We start from the raw sequence: 25,662 nt of genomic DNA on the forward strand, positions 1-25,662 counted from the left end.
TTTAAAATAACAATATCAATAAATAATGTGATCTTTAAATTTTAAAAATATAAATAAAATAGGAAAGAAAAATTTTGTTCCTAGAATGATAAATTAGTTAACTTATGTATTATGTTAATTAAATTATGATACCCTATTTATTCATTGTAAAATTAATAGTTTTTTCTCTTTATTTATTTGTTTTGATTTTAATTTTCATTTTGTACTTAAATGTAGTCTTATTCTAAATTTTAACAAAAAATTACAACCAGTTTTGAATAAGATCCTTGTAAATTGTAATTGAGATTTAAAATAGTACTTATCACACTAAAATTTAAATAAAAGACAAGACTAAAAAATTAATTATTATGTATCCTTTTTTAAATCTTTGCTTCTTCTTTTTATAAGCATCACCATGTAATTTGAATTTTAAAAACATAGATTTTTTAACAGGTTTTAAGCCAGGTTAGACTTAGGCTAAATAATAAACTTGTAACAGGTCACAGGTCACGCTCATATCGATAGGCTACAAAACAGTTCTGACTTGTTAAAAGCAAAGCCTGGTCTATTTTCACCCTTAATGATTGGTGTCTAATGATGTTTAAGCCGACCTAATTTCAAAATGGCCTCTCTCCCACTGAACCAAGTGTTTAGAAAGTTTTATTTCATCAAGATAAAGTTTGCATTGTAGAGTGAAATAAAGTTACTGGTTAATAACGAGGGATAGTCTGGAATGAATTAAGATTTAATTAGCTGATAACAGGCTGTATCAGCTTTAATTAAAATTTAATTTTACAAAGGATGGATACTTTGGATGATGCTAAGAAATGAAGCATCGCATTTGAAATTGATTTGGCCAATTTGGGGATTTTTCTTGAGTGGATCCCCCAAGCCATAAATCCCAGTCCGCCAAATTTGACATGGTTTTTGTCTTCTTCCGAGTGGAATAATAATTTATAAAAAGTTGCAGCCTTCAGGAGAACACAGTAATTAAAAGTAACATCAACTGCAAAATTTACTCAGAATTATCTTATTTTAAAAATAATAGCAGCATTAGTGATTAGGAGGGTTTTAACTGCTTCTACCCGATACCTGATAGAGATTATTCTTATGTTCAAAATAATTTAAGAATAATCCGAGTTAGAAAAACAAGTAGTTTCTTATTTCTAATTCTGTATTCTCTATATCATAAGTCTAATTTAATTAAATCGGAACAAATTCAACCAATTTCAATATTATATTTATTTCTTATGATAAGATACTTGGAAGTAATACTTTTTTCTGGAGATGAAAATTAATAATAGAGACGGAGGACGATTGGAAGATCTCCAATGAAGGTAATCTGAAAGCTTTCGTTTTCCAATTTTTTTCCCTCGTAATTTGCAATTTCACAACTTCTCTCTTTTATAATGATTAACTATTCCTAATTTACTTGGCCCAAAAAAAAACACTATTCATAATTATATTATTTTCAGATGAATTTCATTAAAAAATAAAAATAAAAATAAAAATTAGGTCTCAAGTGGCATATTTTCCCCTGAAACTATCCTTATCAGATTTGGCGCAACAGCTGGTGAGTCAGAGTCAGCTCCTGCCAGAATTCCAGCTGTGAAATCTAGCTAGCTGCCCCATCACTGTCTTCCTCATTCTTCTGTACCTCTCCATTACTTTTCATTACCCTTAACAACACCCTTTTATTTCCTCCGTTATTAAAACATCTATCACATTATGCCACTCAAGCTCTTCATTTATGTTAAATGCTTCTGATACTTCCATATAATTTATATTGACGAAAGGTTATTTTTGTCTTAGTATTCGCCACGAAAGTGTCATCGGTATACAGAAGTTTTTTAAGCTTAACGTCGTCTGGAAGTGTTAAAAGCTGAGCAATGTTATACTTTTTGTTAAAAATAAGTAGCAGAAAAAAAAGGTGATATTACACTCTTTTTTTTAACATTTCTAGGGTAATATTGAGGCAAATTTTTTTTTTTGAATATCTACAACCTCTTCACGCATACTTTCAGGGCAAAAATGACTCCCTACCTTAAATAATATGACAATAAATGGTAATTATACTTAAATTTGTCTGTGCTGTACTGCTGTATATGTAGACTTAGCACTGCGAAGCTATGCAAATGAATCATCAATGTGACTACTGATTAGGAAAATGGTGCGTCAATGCTTCAGAAAGGTCCAATTCAACCAACCACACCGACTCCCACCTTCATTAAAGTAAAATCAACCAGGCTTGCAAATTTATTCATTTTTAAAACGCTTAATGGGAGACAGAAGTCCGGGTTTGGGACGTTGGAGTTCGAGAGGCCTTGTGGGGTCCCCTTTGTCTTTCATTGAACCCAAATGACAAAACAAAATGCAATTGGGTTTCTTCCATTCTTCTTCCTTCCCAGAAAATGTTAAAACAAGCTTCAATGGCTCCTTTTCTGTCTTGTGCATAATCAAATCTTCCCTCAGATCATCTAGCACAATCCTTCACAATAGTATTGTTTCATTCAGTCATTCTCAATGTTGCTAAGAAACTCCATTTCCAACACCAAGAAGTTCTTCAGAAGGACCCTCAACAACTTCAAGTCTTTCTTCTCTTCAGGATACCACAGGCTTCCAAAAACATCTCCCCACCATCACTTTCCCTATTCTTCACCTAGTCCTCTCATCCTCATGGACACCCATCAAAGTAATTCAGAATTGGAGAAGCTCAATACTCACCAATGGGATTCCTCAGAGAAAGAGAAGGCAGAGAGAAGGAGCCAGGAAAAGGAGGAGTATTATCATCGAAGTCCTGTACAGAAGAAGAAGATGAAGCAGATAGATAAAAGAGACAATGAGAGGAACATGATTAGTCATCAAAAAGGGAGGCATGAAGAGTCACCAGTGAGAAATTTAATGGTGGAAAGGAGGCTGAGGGAGCTAGAGATGCTGGATATGGGGAATGTGGAATATGTGTTGGACATTGAAGAGGTTCTTCATTACTATTCAAGGCTCACTTGTCCTGCATATCTTGAAATTGTGGATAACTTCTTCATGCAGATCTACTCTGAGTTCTTTGCTTCTGTTTCTAAATTGCCCCCTCCAAATCAATAAGCCTCTTTCCCTGCTTACTTGATTCTCTTTGTTTATTGACCCTACATTATTAGAACTGTTTGGTCTGTTTCAATAATTTAAATTTATTTTTGTTTCTTTCAGATATTCATTCATCAACACTGAGACTATTCTTTTGACATATTTATTATATAGGGACGTGATTATGAATGATATGTATATGTATATGCATTTCACATATACACTTGGATAAGCAAATTCAGAATACATTCAGGAAGTTGCAATCACACTGTAAATGTAAATTTCTTTCAAGATCAGAAACTAGTTTTAGCTCAACCTGCAGGAATGGAAGGTGTCTATTTATTTGTTTACCTTTTTGGGAGGGGGAGTTCAGATCCTTTATATTTTGGAAATGAAGTCACGTTATACAGCTCAAAAAGAACGGACTAGTGAGTGGTGTGCGACTAAACAGTTTTTATGGTAGAAGCTGATACATTAAAGGCTTGATTTTCAAATATTATCAATCTTCGCTTTTATTTAATTCCTTGTTGAAAGTTTAGGTGAAGATGCTGGTAAAAAAAAAGTTTAGGTGAAGATAACGCTGCTTCTAATGTCATAATGAACTCAACCACAAGGTTTTCCACTATTGTCTATCAAAACGGCACATCCAAGTGAGAAACTTTTACTTTATGCAATGTTTGGTACGCGGAAAAGTGTTTTCTGGAAAGAAAATGAGAAATGCGCCTATCCATTTTCTTTTAGGTGCGTTTTTCATTTCCTTTCTAGAAAATATTTTTTCACATACCAAACATCACGGTAAATCTGATCCTCATTTTGTTTGTCTAAGGGTGTCTCCCTTTCCACTCCCTAATTTCAAAGGCTATGTTTTCTTTAACTTGTAAAAGAAAAAAATAGAAAAGTTTCCATGACCTTTTTGTTCTCCAAAAAAACGAAATTTCCACCTATTGAAGAACCCATGGCCAATATATACAATGACAAGATGAAGCCCATTGATATTTAGGCTTCACTCGTCGGACTCAGTTATAGTCTGGCCCATGAAGTTTACTGGCATAACTGATAACAATATTAGATATCTGATATGGTGAATTCCAAGACTGGTTCGTTGGGTCGTATGTATCATTGTGTTATGGTGGTCCTTGAGGATAACACTAATTCTCCAAAGCCCATTGGGAAAATTTCTGTTTGGAAAGTGGGAAAGTAAGAATCAGCACCTGGTGCACAGAAATCAGAAAAATGGAGGATATATCCAGTGACAGTGATGGAGCTAAAACGCAAATCCAAGAAGATGGGGGTGGATATAAGCATGCCACTATGTAAAGCACTAAGGAAAGTGTGAATTGAAGCCTGCCCCTGGAGGCAGTACTAGGGGTGGATATGATTCCCCAAATTAGGAAACAAATTGATTCTATTCAAGAGTTGCAGAATCAACTGTCACTTCCACAAGATCCTACAAGGCTTAATGAAAGGTATAATATATATACTTGATCAATCCCATTGTTAATGGGGTTATCTTTATTTCTTAAAATGCGTGGAAGAAGGAAAGAAATGAGGTAATTAAATTAAGTAATGTTTAATTAAGTTAGTTAAAAGTGGTGGTCCATTTAAGTCCAGAAAGATGACAAGTAGCCATCTAAAGAATTCCTTTCTTATATATCACTCACTCTTTCTCTCTCTTCCTTTCCACACTGATCGATGAATAATGCTTCTCATGACTCGTCATCTTCATTCCCCTGCATGCCTTGCACTTTTCATCGGACAAAAATAAAGCCACCACACTCTCCAAATCTGCTTCTTCCTTTTTATATCTTTTGATCTATATATACTTTTTCTGCATGCAATCCCAGACTTACGACTAACCCAGCTCTAGCGGCTGATTAAAAATGCCTCCTAGTTAGAGTAGGGACAGCTGATAATGAAGCCATGATGTTTGTCACATCCACGAACAACTGGACGCTACCATTTAATTCAGAGCCACTAATCTTGTTTATTCTATGAAGCATCTTCTCATTGTTGAGTGAACTATAATGGTGACCGGTAAACCATTGATTTTGAGTAGTGTAGAAGAAAAAAACAGTAAAAGGAATCAGCTAGCTAGCTATATAGATCTATAGGTATAACTATATCTTTAAGATTCCACCTATAAACAGGTTTGTTTCTATATTTGTGTACATATACACAAAAACGTACGCATACAATGAATTGAGAGATCATGAGTTACATATCCCAGTCCTCCACGGAATAGTTAGGAAAGTAATAAGAATCTAATGATTAGAATGAAGTCACCTTCAAGGGTGATGCATTTCTTCATCTAAAATTAAAGTCAGATGGTCCTGCAGAAAATATATGTGCATATATATAGTGGAGAGAATAATACCCAAATCATACGGTTATACACAATAAATTACTTGGACCACGTATATTAAAAGCAGTAAATATATACATGTAGGAAATGGTCCAGATGATTCACTATTCATGAGCATGTGCACAGTGTGTTGCTGCACAATACAAAAGCTGAAGGAAGGGGTTATGATCATCTGGTGTACCAGTGGTGTCACGTGTGACCTGGACCAAAATAATAATTTGTTTCTATGTATTCTAGTATGCCCTTTTGTAGGGCAAGTGTCCTTAACTTTTAAGGTCTTATTTATGTATTAGTTGATAGTTGAGGATCATGTAACTTCTATATCCACCCACCCACATGAGTTTTTCTTTTTTTCCACAACCAATATTCCTAACCCTTCAGAAAAAGGGTTCCTTAAAGAGTTCAATTCTATTAAGAATGGCCAACAAAAACAACCCAATCGCTGACTTATTGTTCCAAGTAATTTACTGTAGGAGTTTAAGATGCTACGTTTTCTTTCTTTCTTTTCAATTTCTAGGCATATATATGTGATGAACTTTCAGCATCTTTTGATTCCATTCTATGTAAACATATGTACATATACACACATATATATTGACCTAACAGTAGTTGAGACCATTATAGTGGTTGTCTTATTAGTCTTCATGCTTTTGGCCAGTCCCACCTTCAATATATTTACCACAACCACTATGTTTATATATGTATGACTATCTAATATCTAATGCTACTGAATCATATTCAATCATTGTCAGGTCTAATTGAGGTCCATAGTTATTTTAACGCGATTCTTTCCATTCACAGGATTTGAACCTTTGCCTTTATTTGTTTACGGTTGGGAATTGAGCCTCTTCCAGTTGACCCAACCATCATCATCGGTAATTGTATTCATATACAGCTAAACTTATATATATATATATATATATATATATATATATATATATGCAGTCAAGATCTATTAGCTACATCAGCAACGACAGTTACACCTTCCTCTTACAACTAATCACTATCATCACTACAATTATGCATGGTCATGTCCATTAAAGCCAACTTGCCATCAAATTTATCACCTTACTATTAGTTTGATAGTTTCTGTATATGCAATATAGACAGCTTTAGCAGCTCACTACAATATGGATGTATAAAGCTGTCTCATTATATATGTCTTTGATTTGAAGAATTAATTTTGGTGCTTTGAATATGGTTTGAAGTTAGAAGTCGCTTTAATCCACCGTATGTGCTGTGTGAAAGTAGCGATTCTAGAAGAAGATGAAGGTGGTGGGAAGAGATTAAAAATGGAATTAACTAAAGGGATGTGTAATGAGGTGAGACAATAATTAGGGAACCAAATGGTGGTCCTGCAATAATTTGATGCTGATATTAATTCATAGTTTATACATATAGACTGAGGGCTATTGACCATACTCAGATTGGTCGGGATAACACACACCAATAACATTTCTGTAAACTCCTTCCTTCCCAGCTAACATTCTTGTCCTTTTCAATCTATTCCAATTTCCACATCATTTCAGATTTATGTCACTTTTCTGCAATATCTTGTACTATCACCACTTCGCTAGTTACCTTATAACCTGGATTTATTCTCAAAAGAATTTATTTCCATTACAAATTAACTGATTCTTTATGTGTGTGTATGTTACATTATCCTGATATATTCCTACACAGAACAAGTTAATTGTTTTGGTCTCTCTTTTTACATATATATGACAATGTCCCTTGCAGTCATATGATGAGCATGAGTAATATATGAGTTAAATTGAAATAGAATACTACTTAAAACTGGTTGCTCGGTCAAGCATCCAAAGCTTTACTAGTTGAGGACGATAAATACAATATTATATGTGTGTGTATGCGCATGTGTGTATATATATACACATATATCAGAGCAAGGGTCGATGTGGCATCTAAGAAAAAATGGTTGAACATCGCTTAAAGTGCTTTGAACATGTGCAAAGAAGGCTATTAGAGAACTTGGTGAGAAGAGTAGATCAAACAGTATGAAATCTCATAAAAAAGGACAGAGGAAGACCGAGAAGAATGCTCAATGAGATCATTGAACGAAACCTTCTGGTCAATAACATATGTAAAAATTGAGTTGTTGACAAAACACAATGACATTGTGTAATTCATGTAGCCGACCCCACCTAGTGGAATAAGGCTTGCTGTTGTTGTTGAGTTTTGAATTCAAATTCTTATTGAGATCATGGCTAGGACAAGCATGTCTCATATCGATTTAAAAATTGAAAAAAAAAAAAGAAGATGTAAGATACAAGAGTAATAAAAGAGAAGATGTAAGATAAAAGAGTAATAAAAACTAATAAAATTTTTTTAACCCAATTTAAATTGAGCTCATTAAAAAATTTTCTCCCCTCTCCCTTTTCATTTCTCTCATACTAGATATAGGGTTAAACTACATATAAGTTATTCACTAATTATGATATCCTCACATTTAGAATGAATTTTAAACAGACATTAGTATAAGATGAGTCAAATTCTTTACCAATTAGACCAACTTTTGTTAATAACATTATTGTATAAACATTCGCATGAAAATAGCACACACGCATATATTCTGATTCTTCTTCATGATAATTTTGGAGTTGAAATGTTCAATTATATGTTCTTGCTACAACTTCAAGTCCCAGCTGTTCTTTTTAGATTCTTTTATCATCTATATAGGATTCAATTCTTTTCTATGCATTGAAGAGGAAAAGTGGTCCGAGTTTTTATGATGATAAGAATATATGGAGCAATGAGGATAAGGATTAAATAAAGAAGCAATTCATTCAATTAAACTAAAAAATATATTATTCTTAAACAAAGGGGGTGACCCTGCAATGCAATAATATTATGATTATCAGAGGGCCACTTTGATAGTCATGGGAATCGGGACCTTTTTTTTTTGCCCCTTCCTTTTCTTTTGAAATGCATTTTTTTTCACTTGTTTTCCATCAAAGTGATGAGATTTTCTTTATGGTCCCCCAGGCTCCAAATAAGAAGTTAATGCCAGCAAAGCATAAGAAATTATATCTTTGTGTGATCAATAATCAATAATTTGCGAAAAAAATCAAATAATACTGATGCAAACAAATATACCATACAATTTCTATACAAACATCTCACATCCGATACAACTTTATATCAGCATCAGCACTACATATAAAACTAAAAGTACCCAAGCAGATCTAAAATAATCATCTAGCCAGCCAGCTAAGTAAATATCGCAATAATAATTACACGATTTACACAGCTATATGACAAGAGCCTATAACTAAAATTTCAACGTAACCCACTAAGCCAAAGGTACTACTAAAGATCTCAAAACAAATATCCACCCACCAGTTCCTAACTTTTCTGCATAATAAATAGCAACCGCACATTCTGTGTGTATGCTTTCCTTTTGCTTCTTTTGAATCTGCTATGAAGAAATGAGAGAAAAGTCTAGCAGTGTGAAAGAGCCATCCTGCTTCATTTTTACATCATATATACATACACATACGCATTCAATATATATATATATTTATATGCATATATAGGACACAACTTAGGTCAAGTTTCTTATAAACCATTATACATCTCAAGTTCTCCAATAAGATTTTTCCATGTGTTGTGTTCTTTTCCATCGGAAATATTGGCATAATGGTTATAAGGAACTTGATCTAAGTATTGCAGGTTTAATTTGTTACATGTCATGATGCAAGTGAAAGCGTGCGGTCCGTTAACTAGCTTTGCAGGTAAATATGTTGAATATCTTCTGCAATTCTTTTGGCATCAATGGAGGCCCCAAGCAATCCGCGTTTGGTGAATCCTACAGCATAAAGTCCATTCTCTCCTTTCCAACCATTTGGGAATGGCTTTCTTGGCAACCCATCTTTCTCACTGAACATGTCGCTGCCCTAATATTCAAAATAAAGATAGATCACGTAAATATAGTAAAGTAGCTTTCTAAGGTTTAGCTGTAATTTTCATAAACTAAGGGTAATATAATACTACTTTCGAGTTTTTAATATAAGAACTCGTTTGACTTTTATTTTGATTCTAAATATAAGATCCCAATTTATTTTGTCTCTCTTATTTATCTTTTTTTTAAGGATAGTTCTTATAATAATAGTAGCTCTAGCCAATATAGTTGATTAGCAAGGTTACTTGAGAAAAGACAATACTTATTTATTATAAATAACTAACTTAATTATTTTTTTTATTCTACTCAAATTAATTAACTAGTTTTTATATTTTATATTAAAGATGGGAGGTAGTAGTAAAGGAATTACCTTTAGCCAAGAGGGTACATTGCTTTTGTAACCGGTTGCCAGGATAATGGCATCAAAATTCTGTACGGTGCCATCAACAAACTCCACAGCATGATGTTTCAGCCGTTTGATTCCTGGACGAACCTGTAGGAGAAACTAAAGTTAATTAATGTAGAAGAAGAAAGAGACATGAATTAACGTTGACGACGTTGGTTAAGGAAGGAAGGTGGAACCTTAATTTTGCCAGATCTGACGAGGGAGAGAGTGCCAACATCGAGGACGGGGGTTTTGCCGTACAAGTTCTTGAGCTGAAGAGGACCCAATTTGGGACGATGAATTCCGAAACGAGAAGTGTCTCCGATCATGAGATGTGACATTATGAGCAGAAACTGATCCACCACTCTTACGGGCAGCCACCTCAGCAGACACATCGCTAATCCAAACGTTGATTTCCCAAACATCTGCTGAGGCAATATATGCACCTGATCCATATATGTAATTATCAATTATGCAATATGTTTGGGCTGTCAGAAGAAGGGACAGCATGTTAAAATAACCCAAAAAATGTTTTAAAAAAGACACAGAATTTATTCATTTATAAGAAACTAAAACTTGTATACTACTCTTGTTAATTTGTTGTCAAATAATATTAAGCAAATTAATTTAAAACAACTCATCAAGAACTAAAGTTTTACTTATACATGAATGAATGAATACATTTAAATAACTTGGGTATTAAGTTAAAAAAGTATTGATGATGATTATCGTTTTTACTTTTGAAAATGATTGTCTTCTCTAACTAACTATGAATAAGGCCTTATTTGGATTGGTTTTTGTAATCCCAAAAGCTCAAAAATTATGATTGGATTATTACTCGAGTGAAAATGATTTTTTTTTTTTTGGCAATAAGCTAAATTAGACATAAAGCCACATTTTCAAACTTTTGGAGTTCCAAAAGGCAAACGAATATTCAAACTGAGTTTACTTTAATTGTAAAATCTTCCAACATTTGCAAAAAATGCAGTTGGTCTTCTGCTATATATCCAAACAAGTCCTTAAGAAATTGAAGAGGAAGTTGAAAGAAGGAAAAAGGTCTGAGTTGATGGTGATTATTGTTACCGTATCTCTAACAACAAGAGAAGGTGTGGCATTGTGGTTGCAGAGATCCAAACAAACCTCCATGCCGGAATTCCCACATCCAACCACCAACACAGCCTTCCCACACAACATATCCCCACTCTTGTACGAACTTGTATGAACTATTCTCCCTCCAAACTCACCCATCCCTTCTATCTCCGGCACCACCTCCTCCGCATTCTCCCCCGTCGCCACCACCAGCCACCGACACCAGTACTCTCTTTCTCTCTCCTCCTCATCACCACCACACGTAGTACCAGTCTTTGTCTTCACCCTCCAATACTTCAGCTCCTCATCATACTCGGCGCTCACCACCCTCCTCCCAAACGCCGGCCTCAGGCCGAAGCGGTCGGCGTAGGCCTTCAGGTAGGCCACAAACTGCTGTTTGGTTGGGTAGCAAGGGAAGTTGGAGGGAAAAGGCATGAGAGGAAGCTCGCAGAACTGCTTTGGGAGGTGAAGACGAAGACGATCGTAAGTTTTGAGCTGCCACATTGAAGCTAAGCAGTTGGCTCTTTCCAGGATGATACTTGGGATTCCCTTGGCTTTCAGGCATGCGGCTGCAGCTAGCCCCGATGGACCCGCACCCACTATAACAGCTCCCTCGACCCATACTGATGCTCCTGTTTCTTCAACTTCTTCATTCATGTTCTTCTTCTTCTTCGCTGTGAGGATTGCTTGGTAGTGATCATAAACGACGACGTCGTGCAGTCTTTTGCCTTCTACTTCCCTTCTGTACTCCATGATGGTCAGTACCACCACCCACAACATCTCTCATCTCAAATCACACATACATATGTATGCCTACCAATTAACGTCTGTCTCTCTCTATAGATATATATATAATGGCGGTTTCATTTGGAGTTTGTGTCAAGTTTTGATGTTGAAGCAGAGTAGAAGAAGTGAGGAAGGAAGGGAATAGTAAGTAGCTAGTTCTGAAACTTGGAAGACGTGGCTATACTTAAAGACCCTGAGGATGCCCCAGTAATTAGGCTCCTTGCTGAACATTTATTAAAGTGGATGTTGCTACTGGTGGGATTCACTCTCCCCCCCCCCCCAACACACAAACACCCATTCCATTTTAATAAATTCTCATCAACTTATGATCAATACGTTAATGTTATGTATTATATACTTATATATGTTTTAAGAAAGTCCGGCTCACGCTAAACACCTTCCTTAAGTCTTGCTTAAGCATGATGTTGCGCATTAGAGCACTTTACGAATGTTTTAATAAAAGGTTGTCACCTTAGTGGTTTAATTTCTATCTACATATAGGTATTATTTTAGAAACTCAATGACTCATCAATTACTTTTCTTACAATTATATTTTATTAAGAGAAGAAGATGATTGCAAGAGAAACAATAGACACAGTGCATTTTAGACAAATGGATTCATTTTTACTGTAGCTTCTTTAATCCTATGAATACGTTATTTTAAATGATAGTTATATTGAAATAAAATGAACGAGTGCACATACTTGTTATCTAGGCTCCTCAATAAAAAAAAATCGTAATTATTACATATGAATAATGATTAAAAATCTAATATTAAAGTACTAATTATGGAGGTTTAACCTAGGACATTAATTATTCAAATAATGAATGGGTGAGAGTGGGGACTCATAACTGGTTTGATCATATCATGTGGAACACATGTATGCGTGTGAATAACTAACATTAACCAACAACCTCTCGTCCACCCGCAAACCAAAATCCGCAGCAAATATTCTGGTATTTAATAATCTTCCGGTTCCAAATAGAGGAGCTACTTAAAAATTAGTTTTGATTCTAAATATAAGACCTTAATTAATTTTATCTCTCATATTTTATTTTTTCTTCCAAATTAATTTATCTGACTTATAAACTTGTGTGTGTATAAAATAATGTTATATATATATGAGTATTTTAGAGAGATCATATTACATTTGTCAAAACTAAGTAATTTATTTAGTTTCCTTCGTCTATCTAAATTAGTTAAGTTTTGGCATGAATTAAGGATCGAAGGAGTAAAAAAGACAGGTAGCTTCTCTCAATTAAATACATCATATATGTCATGAGACCCACATCAGGGAGCTTTATAAGTGCTGTGGGATTTATAAATTTAAGGAGCTCTCTTTTCTAATAGGTTAGTATTTTGAAATTAGGCTCTTCTTTTAGGCTTTTGCTCACCACACTGGTGCTTTCAATGAGAGTTAAGCAACCGAAAGGGCTACTTGCAGGGGAGTTTACCGATAGGAGGAGTAGGAGATCGAGTGAAGCACCGAGTAAGTCTAACATTGGAGAGCCTCACAAGTGTTGTGAGGTTTATAAGTTTAAGAAACTCTTCCTCCTAATAGACTAGTCTTCTGGGATTATACTCTTCCTTTGAGTCTATGCTCATCACATTATATATAGCTCTACATTGTTCGATTCAAAGATTCTCATTATTTTGTTCTTTTCAACCAAAAGAACCTCACTGAACTCTACTCATGAATCATGCTGCTATTGAAAAACACAAGAGATAATGGATTACATGAACTTTTAATTTTCACAATAACTACAAATCACACTACAAAAAAACAACTAATTATCAATGAAATTAGTGATGGAATAATTTTCGTCGTTAATTTCTGACGGATTACCCACAAAAATTCTATCGCTAAACTTAGCCACGAAATTAGCAATGGAATTTTTTCCTCAGAAAATTTTGTGGCTAATTCCGTGACTAAAATTTTATAATTAAAATTAGCCACAGAATTAGTCATAAAATTATTTCTGTCAGAAAATTCTGTGGCTAAAATTTTACAATTAAAATGAGCCACGGAATTAGTCACAGAATTTCTGGCTAAAATTTTATAATTAAAATTAGCCACGGAATTTCTTCCGTCAGAAAATTCCGTGGCTAAAATAGTATAGTTAAGATTTGCGACGGAATACTTTTCCGTGGCTAATTTAGCCCCAGAATTAGCCACGAAAAATTATTCCGTCGCTAATTTCCGTGGCTAATTTCTGTGGCTAAAATATAATATTTAATATAATAAATATATAATTAAATATATATCTTATGAATATTAAATAAAATAATTAAATTTAAAAATATATTTCTGAAAAAATTATGTGCTATTTAAAATTCAAAATTAGTATCATTGGAAATTAATATTATATTTAAAATAATTTTTTTAAAAAAAAGCATTATAAAATAAATAGTAAAACAAATATCTAAAAATTATTTTGTTACAAAAATAGTTATGATTAAAATTATCATATAGTTTATTTTTAGTTTCTAATAATATATATGTGTATATATAATTATTTGTGTAAGAGAATATTATATATATTTAATTTTGCATAACAAGTTAGTAAGTTCATTGCAGCTCAACTAATAAAGTTGCGCGCATGCACAAACAAGATCTTTGGTTCGAGCTGTGGATAAGTCACTTTGTAGAGGAATTATATGGTAGCGACACGTGGCAATACAAGGTGGCATGTGAGATAGCAACACTTGACGACAGAGGTGAGGTTGTAGCGACACGTGGAGATGAGGTGGTGACATATGGCATTTTAATTTTTTTTAAAAAATATATTAGCGACAAAATTGAAATTCTGTTGGTAATTAGAGACTGAAAGATTCTGTCTCTAATTCTGTCAGTAATTATCGACAGAATTTCAATTCCATCGCTAATGTGATTTGTGGCAGCAAAATTAGCGATGAAACAAATTCCGTCACTAATTCCGTTGACAATATGATTCTGTCGTTAATCCGTCACTAATTCCGTTGCTAAATAAAAATTCTGTCAGTAAATTCCGTCACTGATCACATGTTTTTTGGTAGTGTCGCATGCGTACATCACAACCTCCAAAAGCCAGCTAATTCATTTCAACCTCGCTCATTAATTAATATTAAACCATAACACATGTTTTACGAGTTTCAAATTATACCGCAGAGGATTTTTATTGCAGTCTATATATATAACAGTTTCTGATCTTCTAGGAGACAGATTCTGTTCTCAATTTAGAAACATGTTAAGTTTTTCAAAGACCACCATCTATCATAATGACATATCTCTTCACAACTGCAAAAGGGTTGATATCTTTTGTCCATTAAAAAGATTTACATGAAAATGGAACTTGCAGGTCACTTGGGGATTCTGCAGATTTCATTTTGCGCTCATATACACACAAGTTAGTGGGAGTATACATGTGAATAACAATATTGCATATCTCTCGTCCCTCTTTTTTGATTTGCTTCATCATTCGCACTATACATCTTGTCAATGGAATAGCAATCCCAGTGCCCCCAATTATTTTGGAGATTCTTTTATCATTGTCTCATCGTCTGTATTTTCTATATAAGGCACAGCAAACAAGAATACTTATGTAGTGCAGGTAGATTCCCTTTTCACGCGTGCATATATATTAATTTCTTCATCATTTACATTATTTGTTTCCACTTTTTTTCAAAATGAAATGATACTAGGAATGAAACGTACTACCTTCTTCAATCTTTAATATAAGAGCTAATTAGAGATTCAATTTGGTCATATAGATATAAAATCCAAATCTATATGTGTCTCCAGTATTTATCTATTTTGTTATCAAATAATTCCTATAGTGATTGCACGTGTTAAGGAATTATCGTCAAGTAATAATTCAAATTCACATAATTAACTAAGGTATTTTAAAAAAGATCATATTTATTTATTATAAATAACTAAATTAAATAATTTTCTTAATATTCATAAATTTGATATCTACCTTTTATATTGAGGACATGATAGTATCATTTTTATTTCAGGTTCTAATTGAAGTTATATATATATTGATTAGCGAGAAACATACCTGGCCTTAAAAATGAGAATTTAATAATTTTAAAAAAATGCATTGAAGAGGACAAATATTTGACTTAGAGAGAAAGGCATCCACATGCAAGCTTGTACAAACAGAAGAGCCCACAACGAGCGCGCGCACAATCGTCTATAGGCATGTATCCTATAGTTCATTAGGGTCCCTACCTCGAACAGAGCACTTGAGCTTTAATTTGAAACTTTTGACTCTGTAATTCCATTGAAAGTTGAATCCTTTGCTGCATTATTTTTCACCAAGTATGTGACATATATAGTACTGCTAAACATTATTGAATCAGAGACCATATATGGGACCATTCTAGTTATTAATTAAGCACCTACTTAATTATTCTTATGCTCATTTTTGCCAATCATGCTGATCTTTATCGATCACCATGGGTATGTTTGGATTGGCGTTGGGCAAAACTGACTTCTAGTCCAACTACTTTGTAATTGAAGTTAGAGAAAAGTCAGTTATAGTATGTTTGGATAGTGCTTTTAAAAGTCAGTTGAAAAAGTTAAAAGTTGTTTGGATGAGTAAAAAAGTTAGTTCAATTGTAAAATGACTAAAAAGAACATATACTTTATTAAATAGTAGTGTTTGATATTTTTAATATGATAATTGTTAAAAAATATCTAAAATTATGATAAAATAAAATAGTTTATTTGTGAGATTGTAAGATAAAATATTTGTTACCAAGACAAATTTAAAAACACATTGTAGATAATTAATTAAAGGGTTAATACAATGATTAGTCCTTACACTTTTCATTCATTTTGGTTTGGTCCCTGAAGTTTTAACCTCCAGTTTTGGTCCTTTAAGTTTGCTCCGTTTAAAACGTTAGTCCTTATATTTTTAAAGGACTTGGTGTCACCTTAACACTATTAAATATGCTGACATGTCCCAACTCTGTTAAATATGCTCATATGGAACCAAGTGGACGAGCTGAGGTGGCTTATAAAAGATTAAAAAAAATTTGACGATTAAAAAGATGGTAGAGAAAGGAACAGGCGGTAAAATGTAATACGCAAGTCGAAAGGCAAAACATTCTTTCCAATAGAAAAAGAAAATGAGAGGGTTAGGTCAAAAGGGGTCCCACTTGGTAGTCGCCGGAGTTGAGTGGTCGTCACCGAAGGTGGGGAACTGACCGATCAAGGTGCGACAGTGAAGGAGGAGTCGCATTTTCAATTATATTCTTGAAATGTTCTTGAATATGTTCTTGAATATATTCTTGAATATATTCTTGAATACATATTAGAGAAATGCATTTGAACGTTGGAAAAGTTGCATCTGGGAGTGTTCAGAAATAAGATGCTTTTTTTTAGAAGTCAGGTTAAAAGCTACCTATCCAAACAATGAGTTTAGCTCAGAACGCTCCAACTGGCTTATTACAATTTCCAATGCACGTTTGGATCTCAAAACGGAGATCCAAACATACCCCATATCGTTTCTGACAAAGTTACTTGTTGAAATGCGCGCATACTCTATAATACTATGCTCCCTCATGTCTTCATTATAAGCACATGTGATAGCCTCTTTACATAAATCAATGAAGTAATTGGTTAAAAGTAGTTATTATTTAATTTCTTGTACAAAATTAACCGGAATAGAAGCTATTAGTTAGAATTTATAGTTGGTTAGTGATACGCGGGGGGAACTTAATACTCCCTCCAGTTATAAAAGCTGCAGTTGTGAGGTTCATTTTATATAATTCTAAATATAAAATGTCAAGTTATTTTATTTTTCAAATTTATAGTTTTTAATACCTTTTCTTTGATAAGTTTAAATGTTAAAAAAATTATCAATTTAATGTATGTATTAGCTTGCCGCTTGGGATACAAATTAACTTATAATAAGAACAGAATGATAACTTATTAATGGCTACTTTCGAATTTTACCCTTGTTATTAAAGTTTAATTTTAATAAGTTTAGTGAACTCCGTGTTTCAATATCTAAATCATGTTGGGAATAAACTTTAAAAAAATTATTAATTTAATATATATTGAATGTTTTAACGTCTTGATTTGTAAGAATTAGTTAAAAATTAAATAGAGAGCAGAAGAATACGTCCATACACATTTGTGCCACGCGTAGTAAAAAGGGGGACATGTTCACAACAGCGATGTAATTAGTTTAATGCCACTTTAAGTCATGCATTTATGGAATATAATGTTCTTTTGTTAAATTAGACTTTGAAAGTTACGAATAATTAATGAGATTAACATTACTTGATTTTTTTTTTTTTTGCTTAACAAAAATTCGACTATATCTAACGGCCATATTTAATTACGAGTAATTTTGAGAACTATTTTCTTATTGCAATTAATTTTTTTTCATAAAGAGTTGACTTATTTTAGTTGATTAATTTCCTCTTTATTTTCTATTTAAGAAAATAATTTGATAAGTAAAAATCCATTAATTCTGCATAATCATCCCCTCCCAATAAAATAATGGAGTAATGAACTTTTACAATATCAAGATATATATATATATATCAAACATTCAGTTTCACCATCCCACATTCCCACTGTAGAACAAAACATTTTTAAGAATCTAGAAATCTATCGCAGCAAATCAATCCTTGGAGCCAGCACGGTGCCCTTATCATATACTCCATCGAACTTTGTGATCTTATAAAATACTCGATCATTCTTCTAACTTGACGTATAGCTGCCAGGTTAAGAATTGAAATTATTAAACCTAAGCAATTGGAAAAGGTTCGAGATTAACATGCTATAAAACAGAATAATGAAAGAAAGAATCAAACAATTAACGGGAAAACAACGTCGTACCTTAATTAATAGTCAGTGTGGTTGGTTGTTGTTGGTAGTATTCCCTATGGAGATATCGTGGACCCGTCTGGTCAACTCAGTTATAACGCCATTAATATTATTTTTTTTGGTGCTGCTTCATCTGTAATAATATTAATATTACGAGGAGTTGATAATTGAAAATTTGGAGGGAGGATCCATTTTTTCCAAGTGTATCGAACTCTCATTTTGTAACCTCGTACTTGCACGACAGAAGAAGAAACAAGTGCTTCCAAAATGATATATATTCACATTTAACTGTTTGATCTTTCTGAACTCCGCGATTACACCTACATCAACCCAACCATATTTATCCATCTTCTTTCTCAAGTACACATCTTTCACCAAATTTTCTCCACTAAAATAATACTCGATTTGTTTCACTATTTGGGGTATAACTCTGGATCTTCTGGAGGCACTGGTCTGGAAATATTTGAAGACATCACAGGCAATAATAATTGAGCAGCAGGATGAGATGAAGGAGGAGGAGGGATCAGATTATGAAGAATAGGCCGTTGGGGTGGCAAAGAAGGAATGAAACCTTCTATTTGATCATGCGGATATTCAAAATAATATGATGGTACGAGAAAAGTATGATTATTGAAAAAATTAGAAAAATTACCAGAGTTATTTGTACAGTCAACGACGTCATTAAAATTGGGGTTAGAATAATAATGATCTAAAAGCAAAGGAGGATGATGAATATGGGATGTGATGGTACTCGAATGTGTACTGTGAGCAGCATCCATGTTTGGAGTGAACAATAATAAGATGAAAGAAATAATGAACTAATCAATCAAGAAAGATGAATTTATAATAGTAAGTAGATCTCAGAAAGAAAGAATTACGAAGAACTATAGTCATTAACCATGTCTTTTTATAGGCCCTGCAGGGACGTACTAAAACTCCTTCTAATCGGAAAAATTAGAATCTTATCCTATAATTATTAAATATGTCATTTATATTTTTTTATCTAAATCAATTTTAATTTTTTGGTCAAAGAGATCAATTTTAATTTGATGTATATCTGATCGGCTATATTTTATTCAAAAAGAGTTACATTTCATTATTTTTTATGGAGTTAAATTGTATAACTAATTGTTTTTTTTCCAAGAATTCAAATGATTTTCAAAATGTTTTTGGTTTTGGGTGCGTAATAGGGATTAAAACTAGTTATATCTTAAATTTTTTTAATTCAAAGATATTTTTAATTTTATATAGGATGGCAATTCGTTGAACCGGAGTTGAAGTTATTGATAAATATCATATTACTTGGAAGTTTCTTTGTAGTTAATTCTTTATCGTACATAAGATGCCTCAGGCTAATATATCTATCTCAATCCTTAACTCAATACACTTTCAATTATTATGTATTAAATTTTTTGCCAGTAATTGTTGTACTGATTTTCCATTAATTATATATCTACATGCTCAATATAACCTAAATAAATTAGGAACCAAGTTAATTTGGGGCAAAGAAGATTGGGGGTAGAAATACATAATGTTAATAGCATTAATTAAATATTGTGAATTAATTTAAATTTAGCATATATTGAATTTATATAATTACCAAATTTATTTAAATTAAAAATTATGAAGACAACATAATACAAAATATACATAGACAAAATTTTTTGTTAAAAGTGATTCAATGTGAATTAGATGTCAACATCATACCGTTGAGAAACAAAAGAATGAGAATCAAATGCTGGAAATAAATTATTAATTACTTCTTCTTCTTTTTTGGCAAACGAAGCCAAGAATTTTTGTAAAATAATATATCTTAGTTATTTTATAAAATCTACTTTGGTGCTCATTATGAAAGGAAATAAATATCGTTATGCCTTAATTTGAAAACAGGTGTTTGATAAATTTTTATGTGTGTGTTATAACGTCTACACTTCCCTTTCCCTCTATTTAGATCCACTTCTTACCTCAAAACAGTTCAAATTTTATATTTTATATAAATAAATGGTTATTATAACTATTGTGCTACACACTAACAAAATGCACATAAAATAATTTGATGGTGGAAGCGACTTCCCTTTTCTGCAAGGGTCTGTTTGTTTGGCTCAAATGGAAGGGAGGGGAGAAAGTTTAATGGAGAGAATAAAAGATGAGGGATGGGAGAGATTTTAATATTATCCCATTTGGATTGATCAGAAGGAAAAGGGAAGAAAGATATTTTTACATGGACAATTTTATCTTTGTTCTATTTAAGTTATTTTTATATTCCAATTTTCATAATGTTTAATAAAATATAATAATAAATTACGTTTATTATATAAAAGTATCATTTATAATCATGCCTACGGTTTATCTATTATAAATATTATAATTATAATATATAATAATATCTAAACCTATTAGTTAACAAGTTTGCTTAATATAATTAGTTGGAGTATTTTGACACAAGAATACAATTTTAAACTTTTAATATTTTGATTTAAAATTTTCCATTGATAATTCTTAATTGGAAAAAATATTTTTTAAACAATTTGACAGTTAAATGGATGCAAATAAATACTTTATCGTTATTCTTCTGTTTAATTCATAAATAAATTGTCTGATTATTCTTCTGTGCACACAGGCATAGGGAGGTACTAATTTATTTAACATTCTCATATATATATATATATGATTAAAAATAATTAAAAAAAATAATTTAAAATATATAACCACGTACGAATTTGGTGTGATGAGAAAAGAAAGAAAGGCAAAAAGATAAAATGAGAATATTAAAAATAACTATGAACAATTTAGTCAAAATAGGATAAAAACATACATTTTCCTTCTAAATCCTTCTAATTTTGGAGGGGAGGATTATAAAAGGAGGAGATGAAAAACCTTATGAATTTCTAAACAAGAAAAGGAGTGCAAAATTTCTCTTCTTTCCTCTAAGTCCCTCGTAACAAACACTCTAAAAGGTCTAGAAGAACAACATGTTATTAATTATCTAAATTTTTAGGGAAAAAATGCCTAGCTTTGTCACATAAAGGCAAGAAAACCTTAAAATTATAAAAACTGCGAATATTTTAAATAAACTTGAATTTTTTTATGTGTTCAAAAAGATAGAAAGATGAGTAAAATTTTCGATCTCTTAATGAATGAGTCATATATTATTTCTATTCCTCTCCTAACTATAGACATATTTTTGGGGAAATTGCTAAAAAACCTCTCTTGAAATTTTTATCGCTAAAAGCAATTGAAATTTGTTCAAAGACGACCCAAGTGCAAACTATCTACAGTAAGTGGTTTTATTTCAACGTGTGAAAAAGTATGGAGGACATCTGCACATAATTAAAATACTCACACAGCTTAACAAATAGTTGTACCCACTAAAAATGAGTCAAAAAATCTTAAATATCTTTGGCAGTAAATTTTACAACAAGATTTTTCAACTTCCCCCGTATTTTTAAAATCTCAAAAAGTACTTTTAAATTTTTAAAATCCCAGATCAGAAATAACACAAAAATATGTTGTTATTTGCTTTTCAAATATTGTCAATTACTATTAAAATATAATAAACAATACTGATTTAAAATTTTAAAATTTTAAAATATATAAAACTATTTGGCAACAAATGAAAAGATTGCATAGCAAAGAAATATCAGTGTGGGCACACTAATCCACCCAAACATGTTTACCTTTTATGGGACTGGATTGGAAGCCCTTGAAATAATAGTATAATACGACGCAACTTCTCTACCCTAGTATTTATACCAAAAAAGGCAATTATTCGTTAAATCAAATTTATATAAATATATAGATTTAGTTAACGATATTAAGTTGTCTTTTAAAAATCATTCGTGACTGACATAATATGGTTAGTGTAAATTAAGATTTTTTTTTAAAAAAAAGGTATAAATAAGATATAATGCACGATTGTCAACGTTCTTTTAATTGTTTATGGTGGGAGACAATAGTGCCCGAGAGAGATGGCGAATTAGGCAAAGATTATGATAAGGAACCAAACAACAAAGTTTACTCAACAAAAGGTGCATCATTATTGAGAAAAAAAGTATTACGAATTCAATAATAATATAATTAATGTATTATTGCATTTTGACCAAACAATATCTGATTTATTGCATTTCTTATTTAAAATTTTTAAGAAGGAAAGCAATTAATATAATATGAAGTTGGGAAACCAATTGAACACAATGTCCAAATTTTTTAGGGAATATCTGATTTATCTTACTTAAAGTAATTTAATTTATATTACATGAACTAAATATGTGAAAGTAATTTTATCTTATAAAACATGAAAGTGAGTGAGTTTTTGAGGTACTTCCAAACAACCATGAAGTTAAATTTGTTTAGAAATTTCTCTGTTGATTTGTTTTTTGGCCAACTTCTCTTTTGATTTTGACATGGTCCCTTGAACTTTATATACAAGGTCTTAACGCTCAGAATAAAAATTTAGAAAAACTAAGTGAGAATAGAAAGGAAGATTAAGCTTGTGAAGAGGTGACACGTTTTCCGACCAATGGTAATGGGTTAGGATATCTCCACATTTGGAGTTGGACCTGTGGGCTTCTTAGGTTCACCTTTGTGATCCTAAAAATACGTGAGATTAAGTTATTTATTATTGTTATATATATATCAGAAGAAATTGCCATTATCCTCTTTCCCAAAACTAATAATATGTGTAGTCATATCTAATCCCACCACCATTCTTGTTTTTTCAAAGTCATTTTCATGTGAAATGGGAACCTAATGATGCTCTCAGATAATGAACCCATTTATGCTTTTTATGTTTGCCTCATTAAACAAAAACTACTTTTGACCCCAAACACAAATTAAATAACCATATGTGTTTTTTCAAAATAATTTTTAGAATATTTAATTCTCAATGGATTGAACTGTGTGTCGTTTCAGTTTTTAAGAATTTTATACTTCACAGGTCCTTTTGCTAGCACCCAGGTATTTTTTTTTTATTAGAAGCGATTTCATTTGAAATATTGTTGAATGCTAAATATATCTGAGTATTATGAGAATTCCAAATGTAGTATTTTCTTTTCTGGTAAGTATAGTATCATCTTATCAGAGCAATCTTGTTCAAGACATTGTCGGGTACTAAATATGGATACTTTTTTTTTTGGAAATTCAAATCTTGACTCAAAATGTTACAAAAGACTAGTCTTTTCTGTCAGATCCAATCCCGTTGGTCAAATATAGCATTTAAAAACAATGAAATACATCTAAGAAATGATGTTTGGGTGGGATGAAAAGGCCCATCATCATTTATCAATGGGCCTAACTAGCCCAACAAAGAATAAAAAAGATATAAATCGTACCTAAAAATGATTTATCGGCCTTCGTCCTTTGAAAATATACATAAGATCAACAAATCATGAGGTGAAGAACAGTGCGAAACCAAATAAGCCATTATCAGTTTTTGACCTTTTTTTCTCCCTTTTTGTTCTTCCTTCCAAAAATTATAACATAAAATTATCTAACTTTTTTCCAACACAAAGCATTCATTATCATTAACACAAAATCCTTTGAAAAACAAAATAGAACAAAACAAAATAATTAGAGACAAGATTGTGGTAAAGAAACAAAACCTAAAACTGTAATCAAGATTCTCGAAGATCATTCATCTAACGAGCTTTAGGATCCAAACAGCTTCAGCAACTTGAGTTGATCGTAATTTTTTTGAAGACATAATTGAAAATACTTGAATATAATTTTCGTTTATCAAAACTATAAAGAGAACAATGATATCTTTACTATGCTCTCATGGCGTGTAAGATAGATATTAGTTTCTATATCTTAAGTTACACTTTTGAGACATGTCTTGTCCTAATATAAGTTATACCCCCTTTTTTTTTCATCTGAATTCTAATCTATTCTTCTTATTTTTTATTAACAGTATATCATTTATTATACATTCTCTTTCTATTTTTTCATACATTATTTCTCATTTACTTGATCAATAAATAAGGTTTAAAAAATTATTTCTTACATATTTATTGCTTCTTAACTGAATTTTAATAATCAACATTTTGATTTTTATATTTAGTTAGTAATATATGGGAAAAATCACCAAAAAAACCGCTGAAATTTTAAAAAAATGTATACAAAGACTATTTCACAAAAAATATTGTCAAAACTCATACTATTATTATCAAAATACTCCTTATAACGGTCCTTATTATAAGACCCCAATTTGACTTTTTATTTGGTCCTAATTAAAGACCTAATCCATTTTTGTCTCTTATATTTATGCATTTTTTCCAAGATAATCCTTCTAATAATGATAGTTTTAGCCAATATACTTAATTAGCAAGGATATTTTAGGAATGACAACACTTATTTACTCCTCCGGTCCTTATTATAAGACCAATTTGACTTTTATTTGGTCCTAATTATAAGACTCAATCCATTTTTCTCTTATATTTATGCATTTTTTTTCCAAGAAATCCTTCTAAGAATGATAGTTTTAGCCAATATAATTAATTAGCAAGGATATTTAGGGAATACAAACAACACTTATTATTATAAATAACCCAACTAATTACTTCCTTAATTTCCTCAAATAAGTCAATTGGGTCTTATAATTAGGACCGGAGGAGTATTTATAAATAAACTTACTTCCTTAATCTCCTCAAATAAGTCAATTGGGTCTTATAATTAGGACCGGAGGAGTACATTTAATGTTATAACGGATCCTTATTTGTAATTTTTCTATTTTGACAGTTTTTTTTGGTTGCGATTTTCCCAATATGTTAACAGGGGGGAGCAAAATTTAACTTCATGTAACCACGTTTTTCAAATTTAAAACTTCAATAAATGTCAAGGGTGGGGTTTCATAAATGTACGACACATTTATTAAAATACTAATTACTGATTCAATATAAAAATTGATTTTTTTTTTGAAAAAAAGTATATCAATAGGGCATTGCAAGAATTGAAAAGACAGGATTAGATGCGGATCCAACTAGGGAGGGCGCTTGTATAATGTGGCCACACATGAATGATTATAATAAATAAAGGATTTATATAATTTTGATCCCTCAAGCCCTTAAACTTTAAATAATGAACTTTAGTCCTGTAAGAGTGAAATGATTCAGATTTTTACCAAGTTATATAAGAATCAATGTTTTAAAAAGAAGAATGAAAATATATGATTTAAAATTTAAAGAGTGAAATTAAAATCAAAATAAATTTGAGGGGCACATGAATAAATAAAATCATA

General features: G+C 31.8%; 2 protein-coding genes across 2 annotated transcripts; one reads left to right on the forward strand and one right to left on the reverse strand.

Annotated features, from left to right (window-relative positions):
* The first annotated feature begins 2,271 nt into the window (after positions 1 to 2,271).
* On the forward strand, positions 2,272 to 3,397 carry LOC114731088 (uncharacterized). The gene has a single exon (XM_028918213.1). The coding sequence runs from the start codon at positions 2,503 to 2,505 to the stop codon at positions 3,076 to 3,078; it is 576 nt and encodes a 191-aa protein (XP_028774046.1). The 5' UTR covers positions 2,272 to 2,502; the 3' UTR covers positions 3,079 to 3,397.
* Positions 3,398 to 9,064: 5,667 nt separating this feature from the next.
* Positions 9,065 to 11,545, reverse strand: LOC114731084 (indole-3-pyruvate monooxygenase YUCCA2-like). Its single transcript, XM_028918209.1, has 4 exons — positions 10,807 to 11,545; positions 9,921 to 10,169; positions 9,709 to 9,831; positions 9,065 to 9,333 (listed from the first exon to the last, which is right to left on the reverse strand). Exons 1-4 carry the CDS (start codon positions 11,467 to 11,469, stop codon positions 9,160 to 9,162), a joined length of 1,209 nt encoding a protein of 402 aa, XP_028774042.1. The 5' UTR covers positions 11,470 to 11,545; the 3' UTR covers positions 9,065 to 9,159.
* Between the last annotated feature and the right edge of the window lie 14,117 nt (positions 11,546 to 25,662).

Source organism: Neltuma alba, unplaced genomic scaffold (assembly GCF_004799145.2).
Source record: "Neltuma alba isolate B1F8T4 unplaced genomic scaffold, ASM479914v2 tig00012802_pilon, whole genome shotgun sequence".
Classification (NCBI taxonomy): domain Eukaryota; kingdom Viridiplantae; phylum Streptophyta; class Magnoliopsida; order Fabales; family Fabaceae; genus Neltuma; species Neltuma alba.